Raw genomic sequence first — 12,096 nt, forward strand, 5'->3', positions numbered from 1 at the left:
CAAACTAAATCACCTCTGCTGCCTCCGTCTCTTATTCCCCGTGCCTCCACCTCCCCACGTCTCTCCGCTTTTGTTGCGTTCACTTATTCCATCAGATTAAAAACACTGGCAGACACCGTGTCAGTGCCCCGTTTGTCTCTTGTTCCTTTCATCCCTCCATCTCGCCACCACCCCCTGTCGCTTTCTCGCCCTCCCCTCCCTAACTTCTAACTACACAGCCGGCCCTCTCTCCCACCCCCTTCCACCGGGACACACCTCCTCTCCGTTGCGGTAGATGAGCAGGTCGAAGGGAATGGCGGCCACCATGTCGATGAGGAACCAGCCTTTGAAATAGTGGACAGCGATACGCACCGGGTGGCTCACCACTTCATCGTTAGTGTTCACATAGGTCGTCCTGAGAGAGAGAGAGAGACAGACAGACAGAGAGGGAGGGAGGGAGCACACATTAGATCACATGATCGTAGCTATTCAATACTTCTGACACACAGTCATTGACTGGGAAACCATTTGGAGCCGTTAACATTTATTCCTTCTGTTTCAGTTAGCTCGAATAAGAAATGAAAATGCGCTACTTTCTGGACCAGTGGTTGCCATGGAGACTACTTCCTGGACCACTGGTCACCATGGAGACTACTTCTTGGACCAGAGGTCATCATGGAGACTATTTCCTGGACCAGAGAGGCCTGGACCAGTGGTCACCATGGAGACTACTTCCTGGACCACTGGTCACCATGGAGACTACTTCCTGGACCAGAGAGACCTGGAGGGAACCTGGAGACTACTTCCTGGACCAGAGAGACCTGGAGCAGTGGTCACCATGGAGACTACTTCCTGGACCAGAGAGAGAGACCTGGACCAGTGGTCACCATGGAGACTACTTCCTGGACCAGAGAGACCTGGAGGGAACCTGGAGACTACTTCCTGGACCAGAGAGACCTGGAGCAGTGGTCACCATGGAGACTACTTCCTGGACCAGAGAGAGAGACCTGGACCAGTGGTCACCATGGAGACTACTTCCTGGACTAGAGAGACCTGGACCAGTGGTCACCATGGAGACTACTTCCTGGACTAGAACGACTTGGACCAGTGGTCACCATGGAGACTACATCCTGGACCAGAGAGACCTGGACCAGTGGTCACCATGGAGAATACTTCCTGGACCAGAGAGACCTGAACCAGTGGTCACCATGGAGAATACTTCCTGGACTAGAGAGACCTGGACCAGCGGTCACCATGGAGACTACTTCCTGGACCAGAGAGACCTGGAGGGAACCTGGAGACTACTTCCTGGACCAGAGAGACCTGGAGCAGTGGTCACCATGGAGACTACTTCCTGGACCAGAGAGAGAGACCTGGACCAGTGGTCACCATGGAGACTACTTCCTGGACTAGAGAGACCTGGACCAGTGGTCACCATGGAGACTACTTCCTGGACTAGAACGACCTGGACCAGTGGTCACCATGGAGACTACATCCTGGACCAGAGAGACCTGGACCAGTGGTCACCATGGAGAATACTTCCTGGACCAGAGAGACCTGAACCAGTGGTCACCATGGAGAATACTTCCTGGACTAGAGAGACCTGGACCAGCGGTCACCATGGAGACTACTTCCTGGACCAGAGAGAGAGACCTGGACCAGTGGTCACCATGGAGACTACTTCCTGGACCAGAGAGACCTGGACCAAAGACCTGGACCAGAGAGACCTGGACCAGCGGTCACCACGGAGACTACTTCCTGAACCAGTAGTCACCATGGAGAATACTTCCTGGACTAGAGAGACCTGGACCAGCGGTCACCATGGAGACTACTTCCTGGACCAGAGAGAGAGACCTGGACCAGTGGTCACCATGGAGACTACTTCCTGGACCAGAGAGACCTGGACCAGAGAGACCTGGACCAGTGGTCACCATGGAGACTACTTCCTGGACCAGAGAGACCTGGACCAAAGACCTGGACCAGAGAGACCTGGACCAGCGGTCACCACGGAGACTACTTCCTGAACCAGTAGTCACCATGGAGACTACTTAATAAAAATATTTTTTTTCCAAACAAAATACCAAAACTATGCACAGACCCCCAGAGCACTGTCTTTTGCAGCACTCTCGTGTTCCCTATGACCACATTTGCTGTTGAGAGCCGTAAATGCAGCTAAAGTTCAGACCTGAAGTTGATGAGGATGTCAATGATGAACATGATGTCCACTATGAGGTCCACCACGTTGAGAGGAGAGCAGTAACCACAATTGTGATTGTTTGGTTCTTCCTGGGAGGAGAGGATAGAGAAAACATGAGCAGACGGGAGAGGAGAATTATCATCTACTCCTCTAAAAATAGATCCGTTCTATGTGACTACATCTTTCAAATGGATTAGCATTAAGGGCTTTAAGATAATTTGCCCGCGCGTTTAGACAAAAACATGAAGAATGAGACAGAAACAGAGCACTCAGCAGGACGGGAGTCTGAGGAGAAGCTACACACAGATCTGGAGTAAACAAAAGCTTAAAATAATATTCTCTCCTTTAGCAGTGATTTCTTTATGGGGTTTAGCAACCAGACCTAATGTCATTTAAAGCATATCCTCACACAAAGGAACCCTGTCAATTTATTTGGCAATGAAAAACCTATTGATGGACGTACTGTTTCACAACAAAAGTACTGATATGTGAAGACAATATTAGACTTTTGCCCGTCCCGTGGGATGAGGCCGCACCTGCACCTGCTCGCTGAGGAGGAACGCGGCCGAGTAGGGCGTCAGGATGGCGGTGTAGATGACCAGCAGCAGGATGAGCCAGTCCCACACCGCCTTGAAGGGGCTGTAGTGCAACACCGTCCACTTGTGGATGCGAGGAGCCTGGAGCTTGTACTCCGGCAACACATCTGCACCCAGGGACAGGACCTGGGGAGAGGAAGAGGAGATGATGATGAGCGATAGCAGACTTCGCTTTAGAGAATAGTATTTTTTAATAAAGTTTAATCTTAAATGTTATCTACCATCCACTATTTATCTATCTAGTGGAGTGTTTAACCACGAGGCTCTGTACATAAAGATGCACAAACATTCAAACTGAGTGAAAAGTGACATATGCGTAGTCTTCCATTACATGCAGACTGTGCCTTCAGTCATTACAACATTGTCCCTGCATTTGCAGGAACAGAGAAGATGATAAACTGTTCTGAAGTCGCCCTGCAAGGCAGCCTGTGTCACCCTCGAAACAAACCCCCTATGCATGCTAATGCATATATATATATATATATATATAAACTATACTGCTGGCTTACACATGAGTGCACACACTTGCACCCTCCATAGCCTTGATTCCAGTCACTTGTCTCTGTACAAGCAGCATCTGAGTCAAACGCTTCAGCTCAAAAGCGGTGAGGAACAACACATACGCGTAGTATTTCAAACACATCCTGCATAGACAAACACGCACAAAACAAACACACACACACACACTAGGAAGGAGATCTCGGTTATTGCGGTGCAGCTCTAAGTAGCTTCTCTCGCAGTAATGTATTCGACTGTCTGCTCCGCACTCGCCCCGGATGGGAGAAGGAATAAAATCAGTACAAAGAGGCATTAGCACAGCCTGCCTCGTGTCTCTGCCTAATAGAATCACGCAGTGAACTATCACAAGCTCGGGCTGCTGTGCCGAAAGCGAGGGCAGGGTAAACGCCGTGCCAGCGACGAGACCGGGAGTGAGTTGTGACTGACGTTCAGAGCCGTGTGCTGCAGTCACGCAGCTTGACGATGTACGACAGAGACAGAAATGCACTGCAGTTAATGTGGCTTGCAATTAATCAAGCTTCCTTTGAAACATTCACAAAATCCTGAGAAATAAGGTTGATATTTTAGAATTTATGCCATTTCCTGCATCCTCTTGTTAGAAATCGGACTCATGGGGCTCGTTTCACGCGACTAGTCTTGCACAACAAGATCCGTACACGGGTGAGGGAGATCCAGAACATGACGGAAGCTCCGGCTGGGGCTGATGTGTGGCTGCATTTTGGATTTCAAAAGTATGACGACAGAGAAGAGACGGACAAAGCAAAGCCGTACGCAGGACGCAAGTCAACTAGAGGTAGAATAAAGTGGAAATACCACAAATCTACAAAACCATTTGCTTGCAAAACTGAAATATCTCTCATCAAATCACATCAATTCAGAAAAGAAAACGATTCAGCCCTACAGTATCATGTAACTGAAAGGGATTGTGCATGTGTATGTGCATGTGTGGCAATTTAGCTGTTCAGTAGCCTGACGGCTTGTGGATAAAAACTGTCCCTGAACCTGCTGGTTCGAGTGTGGGTGCTCCGGAACCGCCTGCCAGACGGTAGGAGTGTAAATAGTCTATAACTGCCGTAGCAGGTGGTGATGTTCCCAGTCAGGATACTCTCAGTGGTGCACCTGCAGAAGCTTGAGAGTATCCTGATGTCCGTGCCAAGCATCTCCAGACGCCGCAGGAAGAAGAGGCGCTGCCGAGCTGCCTTTACGATCCTCAGAATGCTGAAGCAGCTGACTCGAGGTAGATGAGGGGCCTGTCCCTGGTCTTGCTGATGTTGACCAGGAGGTTATTGGCCGCGCAGTGGCTCTTGGTGGCAGTGTCAAAAATATGTGGCGAAACGGACATATGGGCTACCATTGTCCGTGTTTGTGGCGTCGTCCGGTCTTTTAGCTTTGCCCCGTGACAAAAACACAGGATTTTCAGCTTGAACTTTGCAGCCGTCGTTCACGTTCTGGTTTCTGACCTATGGACACGCTCATCATCATCCTTCACTCTGAGTCAACAGAGAGCTACACAAACAGACACCAGCAAGGTACCATGAATCAGCCTGAATACAACTCCAACAGCTACGAGCCTAGAGGTGCACCATCAAGTCTTCGTTACAGTGTGAAATTTAGGATACAGTTACACTGCAAACGTAAATACACTCAAATACCGAATTCTCATCATTTACGAGCAGTATTGGAGGTTTGTATTGTATATGCATGTGCTGATATTGTCTTGTTTTGTGTCCTCAACTCTGTAAGACCATAAAAAAAGTCTGAAATGCCATTATTCTATTCACAAATGCTGCAGTTCAAACTCTGAAATCACGCGAGCTGCAGCTATCATGAAGAAGCATTGTGGCATTTTTAAATCAAATGCTGTCAGGCTGGTGCACAAACTTTGCTGCAGGAGGTCGACTTCAGTGGAAGCATTTGTATTCAGGTGGAGTCGACCTGTTTTTTTTTCCCCGCAGTGACAGTACGACATGATGAGTGGCTTCAAACAAAGTCTCCAGAGAATATGTGTGAGCAGAGTTTAACCATCAGTACTCAACAATACTCATAGTTTATTAAAATACGTGGTAAAACCCATGCAGCATATAGAATCCCCTGGTGGTAAACGATTCTTCCTTCAGCTCCTCTCACCGCTGGATTTCCTTCCGCCTCACTCCATTCAGCTTTCATTACTCCACTTTTTCTCGTCCCCGTTTCTTCCTGCCCTCCCCTTGACCCGTTAAAGCTTTCGTCTCTTGTCGTTTAATCTTTTCTTCCGTGCGCCTTCCTGTCCAGCAGTCCCTCCCTCCACCTTTCCACCTCCTCCTCTTCCTTCCACGTAGCCAACAGCCGAGTCACTCTTCATTCATCCCGCCACCTGTTACCCAGTCGTCCTCCGCCCGGTCTCACCTTGCTTTCTTCTCGAATTTCAAAGAATACCTTTTCATTCCATCTTCCCTTTCTCTTTTTCCTCCCATCCTCCTCTCTTAGACTCAGAGAAGCCCTTCCTCCGTCGTATTTTTTATTATCACTGCTATATCTACTGCGTCTTTACATCATGGCAGACCTTATTCAAGCAGTTACGACTAAACCAGGCCCAAAACATCTGGCATCATAGAATTAAACATCCCTAATTCTCTCTGTATTTCCTCAAGAGCTGCTGCGGACGTATAACCGAAAGTTGGCAACGTAAGATTTGCTTGATTTATTAAAAATGAGCGAGGAATACTTCAGTGTTTATCATCTCTGTAACCGAGCCAGCTGTTTCATATCTCAGCCAGCTCCTCGCAACTCCGGCTCCTTCAAATGCTTCAAGTATTTATGCACTCCTTCAGGCGAGATGCTGCTTGCATGAAATTACACTTAGACTAGTGTTTCATTTAAATGCTAGAATATATATTAGCCTTTTCTTGTATTTAATGTATAGCTATCAAACTTTATCAGTTGAGTGTAGTCTTGGATCCATTCATCTAAACTCCACTCATGTCTTACAATAATTCTAACTTGTGTATTTATATGTATACAGTATATATAAACAGCAGCCTGTCACTGAACGAGCTTCTCTGCCTGACTATGGTCTTGTGCAGAGGGTGGTGGACATTGTTCATGATGGACCAGAGTTTGTTCAAGGTCCTTGCATCTGCCACTGACGTCAGGGACTCTGCATCAGTTTGTCCAGCTGCGAGGTGTCCTCCTCCTTAGTGCTGTGTCCCCAGCACACCACAGCGTAGAAAAGACAGACACTGGGGACGATAGTCTGGTAGAACATGTCCAGCAGCACATGGAAGAACCGTGCAGGGACACTTTGTCACAGGAGTCGATTCTGATCTTTCCCAGAAATATTGAAATATTAGTACCTGCTTGGTTTCGACCTAACCTGAACTAAATCCTACACATCTTCTGGAGCGAGCCTTTAAAAGCCAAATGTCAGTAAACCCCAGAGTCCCAGATGTGCTCACCCACAACAGAGAACCAGGTCTCCACCCAGGACTGATAGACTACACTACTATAAAGACACTACAAGGCACTCCGACACTAAAGTCACCAAAAAACTTAGCAGCCAACCTGTATTTGGTTCCGATTCAGGGAATAATTGATAGAACATTGTTAGAATTATCCATTTAACCTCGGTTTGGTTTCTGTTCACAGGACAATCAAGACAAAGACACACCCTCAACACTACGTTCTTGGTCATAATTTTGCAGGAAAAACTGGATTTGAGTTAATCAGGAAATTATCAAATTGAATTTAGAAAATGCATCCGCAGCGATTGCAGGCAGGTACTGGCAATTTATCACAGTTCTGTGGTTCATGCACCAGTGTTCAACAACAGTTTGATCAAGCATCTAGGCTACGTGTAGAAAGCTTTTACATATATATGTAAAAGTGTGCGCTCCTCCACATATGCATCGGGTAAAGTGCTGGGTTATGTGATTACAATGTAGTCGTGTTGGTCTGTGGATAATATTGTGTGTCAGTGTAGGCGGGCCGCTCCAGAGACCACACTTTTTAACCAGGCTCCGCTTGGTTCATTTGTTCCAGAGAGGAGTGCGATCGCTGTGTTCCCACCAGAACAAATGACCCGACTGGAGGGATTAACACTCGACAAATTAGGTGTGAAAGCACCCCAAGAAAAAAAAAAAAAAGCTGTTCAGTCTCCACAAATGTTCCAGATGAGACCCCATTTCTGTTACCGCCTGGCTCGAGGGCTACGACGTAGAGTCATGATGACAGAGTCGGAAAAAAATGTATATTTAACTCAATAAACTATATTTAAAAAAAGACAAACTAGCCATGGGGTGACATGTGGTGAGGCGCCTCCTTCAGGTCCCTTCAGCACTTCCTTCTATTCACACTTTCTCAGGTGTGGCTGATTAGGCTAAGTAAACCAAAGACACTTGCGCCGCCGCTGGAAGGCCAGCGGTGTCATGTTGTGACAAAATGTTTGAAGTTCAGAGTTTCTTGGGGTCTTAATGTGTCAGGAGTCCTCAGCGAATGAAATTCCTAACGGGGCTGATCAGTGATCGCAGCTGTGGAGACCTTTCAGAGAACTGCAGGCGGCTTATTTACCCTGAAATCTGTTCAGCATATTTTTAATGCTACAAATATAGAAACAAGGCTTAAAGACTGAGGACGTTAAAGAGGACGAAGATTTATCGCTGCCATCAAGATGTTAAGATGAGAATGTGACGTCAATAAGCTTTTTTAATGAAGAACGGTGGGGAGTTGTATCGATGTGTGAATCTAACATATTAGGAAGTTGGTCATAATGTTATGCCTGATCAGTGTATACTGATGATGTGCCGAGAACAGATCGACATTTGGGTTTTCAACTACTCAGACCGTCGACTGTACATGCCACAGCATGTGATAAGCCACTTTTAGATCTTGGCGTCTCTAAGGAGCGTTTAAAACAATGCAGGAGCCGCCTGGAACTTCAGCATGTTGACGTCAAAGTCCTCCAGGTAGCATCACCTGTATTTATTTTTGTCTCCCGTGCCAGCCACTAGATGGACTCGACTCAACCAAAGAAGCAGCGTCAGACTGCGCAAAGATACGTAACGACTTTGGCTCCTGCGACCTATCTTTGAGATCATCATCGTGCGTCACCTCCCCTCCTCTCTCTTTCTTTTAATTTCCTTCCACGCCGTATTTACTCACCAGCCTTTTTTTAGCTTTATTAAACTTGATTAAATCTCTGGTGCCGTCAGTGTGTAACATCTTATTAAAGCAAAAATAATAGGAAGCAGGCTTGTGAGACTTTTATCCTGAAAAGTGACAGTGCAGGAAGCGGAGACGGTTTAGCGGGAGCACGCCCTGTATCTGACATTTTGGCTTTAAATTTGATGTATGTGTTGTCACGAGGCATCGCTTGTCCTCTTTTCTGCTCCCTTGTCGCTCTATAACCACTCGCATAAAGTAGAAGTGACGCGGTCTGAATGGACGGCCCGAGCCAAGGCTTGTGTTTGGGTGTGACTTATTCATTTGGTTGTAAATTTCTCCTAAATATCTAATTTAGCTCATTCTAGTTTAAAAGTCGAGCACTGAAACAGTCCATGTGAAACGCCATTAGTTTCAGCGGTGAACGTTAAACTGACAGGAACGAACGGCGCTTTGAGGACGAGGTGGGAGAAACACATCGTCTTGATAACACGCGCACGCAGTCGTCTGCTGCCCAGAAGTCTTCCCCCCCCCCCCCCCCCCCCCCCCCCCCCGAGTGCTGTCCTCAAACACGTCTTTGCCCTATCTGCTCTTAAATGTGTCTTGACATCTGCACTTTTTAACGGCCCTCGTGGCAAATGTTTTTCAGTTTTGCGCAGATGTCTAAAAATAACCCGCGAGATATACTCCAGGAGGGGACACACAGCTGAGAGGGGGCACTTGACTGAACTGTGGGGGGGCAAGCAGCGTTTGTGCCTGTTCGTGGAAGTCTTATGTGTGTCATCAGAAAAGAGGATTTTTCTGCATTGGATCGTATCACTTAGTAGACCTGATCAGCCATAACATTATGACCTAATATTGTGTAGGTCTCCCTTGTGGTGACTCATCAGAAAATGGACATGGGCCTTCTGAGGGTGTCCTGTGGTGTGGGGGGCCTTTGAGGGGAGGGGCCTCTGTGGATCATCCCACAGATACTTGATCAGTTTGGGATCTAGTGAATTTGGAGGCCAGGTCAACACCTTGTGCTGTTCTTCATGCTTTTTTTAGTTGTTCCTAAAGTGTTTTTGTGTGTGTGCCTGTGTCAGGCTGCATCCTGCTGGGGATGGCTGCTGCCATCAAGGAGTGTCATTGCTATGGGGTGGGGGTTCCTGGTCTGGTCTAGGTGGGTGCTACATGTCTAAGTAACATCCACACCAATGAATGCCAGGTCCAGAAGTTTCCCAGCAGAACACTGAACTGTCACAAGATGGTCGATGTTAATGACTTCTCCTGTCAGTGGTCTTAATGTTGTGGCTGATCGGTGTATGCAGTGGCTTTCATCTTATCAACATATGTGTGTGGAATCAGAAGCCACCGTACTGATGTCTGAGAAGAAATAACCTCTACATAAGTTAAAGAATAAAAGAAAGCTCAAAGGGCAGTACAAAGATGGATAAGGTTACAGCCTTGAGTTCTGATGACTCACTTTTTCTTTTTTAAGGGCAACAAAGTTGATGTGACGCACTCACACACTCTCACACACACACAGTGCAGCTGCAGTCCTATCAAAGGTGATGACTGAACGGTCAAAGACACTTCTTTCATTAATCTTCAATCAAATCTTCCATCGGTGCAGAAGACTGAGCCCCAGCTCCAGCACACACAGCTGCAGAGGAAGTTTTGCACAAAGTTCCACTGATAAAACGTAAGTGACTAGAAAGACGAGGTGTACCTGAGAAAACAACTCTCTCTTGCTCTCGCACTTGAAAGAAACAAAAAGTTTTGACGGACACACAAGTCATAACGGTTGACGGGCAACCTCCGCACACTCTCCGGCAACTCTAAACCACACTTTAATGCCATTACCGGGGGGCAAGTTGCTTTTAGCTTAAAAGAAGATGCATCTTTCAGTCCAGCTCTCTGTGATCACACTGGAGCTTTCATCAAACTTGACACCGTGCGTGCTGAAAACTTTGCGGGGGTCCCAGAGGGGAGCGAACAAAGAGAAATTGCACGACATGAGCGGCTAGCGGCAGCTGAAGGCACTCGGGCAGCACGCACCGTCCATCTGCTTGGTAGGGGTGTTGATGGTTTTGGAAGGCCTCCATTTCTCACATTGTGTGAGATTCATTTGGCAAGTTCTGCTTGTGTGGACGGTTGACGACTTGAGGGGGAAAAAAAGACAATAACCAAGCATTTAATTGAATGCTCAAAAAAAATAAAAAATCCTCTGAGCTCAGTTTCAATGACAGACATTAATAATCATCTTTTCAATTGTCTCTTTGTTCAAAAAGCTGAACAAACTGTTGTTCAGACAGATAGACAGACAGACACTCAAAGCATCACTGTCCGTGGTGTATCAGGCTCAAGAGAGTTGGTCTAATTAAAAAAGCATTAAATGCTGTGAAAATTGAATATCCAACATTCATTTTCTAGTCACTAGAAGTGGACGAGTCACTGATCACATGACAATAGCAACGTGGACGCCTCCTAGAAGACAGGTGAGGAGCCCAGTGGGTCGTTGCAGCAAACTAGCAGCGGTTCATCAAGTGTCAAGCCCATACTTCCGTGCAGAATATGCAAGTCATACAACAAAAGTACTACTGCATTACACACTCATCTGAGTGTGAATCTGCTAACGCTAGCAGAGGAATGGTCCAAATCCTCTGCACAGCAGTTAGTTAACAACTTCACCAAACGTCCTGTGGTAACAGAGAGAAGGAGGCTGCACATCAACTATTTGATGGTCAAGTTTATTGTCTAAAATTATTAGACCTTCAGCTGCTCGGACAAGGCTTCGGAGATATACTGCATTTCCAAAACTATTGATGGTGCTGCTTTATGTAGGCTAAACAAATCTGCAGCACAAAGTATTGATAAGATCATGTGTTTATTTTCAGTTCTGTTGTGTTCAATTAGTTGACATTGCTGCTGTGCTTGTAGAGCGTGTTTTTTGTCCTTGATGTCAGTGAATGCACCATGCGAGAGATGGAAGTTATGGTAGAGTTGACAGTGTTCAGGCTGACAGTGTTTGTGGTGTTGGCGTGGGCTACGGCCAACAGTAGCCCATGTTCAAGCTTCAATAAACTTGACGAAAATCCTCCGTAGTTTTTTGTGTGTGTGTGTGTGTGTGTGTGTGTGTGTGAAACGCTACGATAAGTATTCAGGTCAAGAATAGAGATTTCATTACTTTCTACTGTGTTTTTATGTGTGACGTCATCAACAAGTCCACGTCGCCTCGACTTTCACCACATATTAGTCAACTTTAAAACATCAGAAGTGGTTCAACCCCTACTTCACATGTCTGTAAACACATTACACATTTAATACAAACTCTTTCCTGAGCACCGGCACAAACACTCCACTCAAACGCCGCATTGCTAAGAGGATTCTTTTGATGTTTTTCCGTGGAGATCAACGGCTGACAATCGTCTTTTCCTGCTTGATTACGATGACAAATACGATCCCTTTTCATTTTGAGATGCTGCTGCGTCGACAGAGCGAAACCACAAACCTTCTGCCAGCTTCCCTCCAGTTTGTTTGCTGGGAAATCAAAGTAGCAGCTCATTAGACCGACTCCCGGTGTGCACCGTACGGGTACACACTCCGGATCCACGTGTGACTGTGTTCTTGGAGGTATGCATGTGAGTATGAGTGGATAACATTTTAATTAATGTTAATATTTAAAGT

At 46.6% G+C, this 12,096-nt stretch overlaps 1 protein-coding gene across 1 annotated transcript in view; it reads right to left on the reverse strand.

Annotated features, from left to right (window-relative positions):
* The window catches only part of kcnh2b (potassium voltage-gated channel, subfamily H (eag-related), member 2b), a gene marked incomplete at its 3' end in the record, with an annotated part of 230,626 nt that overhangs the window by 17,489 nt on the left and 201,041 nt on the right, over window positions 1-12,096 (reverse strand). The window contains exons 7-9 of the mRNA XM_084565710.1: window positions 2,719-2,898; window positions 2,165-2,265; window positions 256-394 (exon numbers count right to left, since the gene is read on the reverse strand). Of these exons, the coding sequence (XP_084421836.1) occupies window positions 256-394; window positions 2,165-2,265; window positions 2,719-2,898 (420 nt within the window). The remainder of the gene's footprint in view (window positions 1-255; window positions 395-2,164; window positions 2,266-2,718; window positions 2,899-12,096) is intronic.

Source organism: Chelon labrosus (assembly GCF_963514085.1).
Source record: "Chelon labrosus genome assembly, chromosome: 18".
NCBI classification, from domain to species: Eukaryota; Metazoa; Chordata; class Actinopteri; order Mugiliformes; family Mugilidae; genus Chelon; species Chelon labrosus.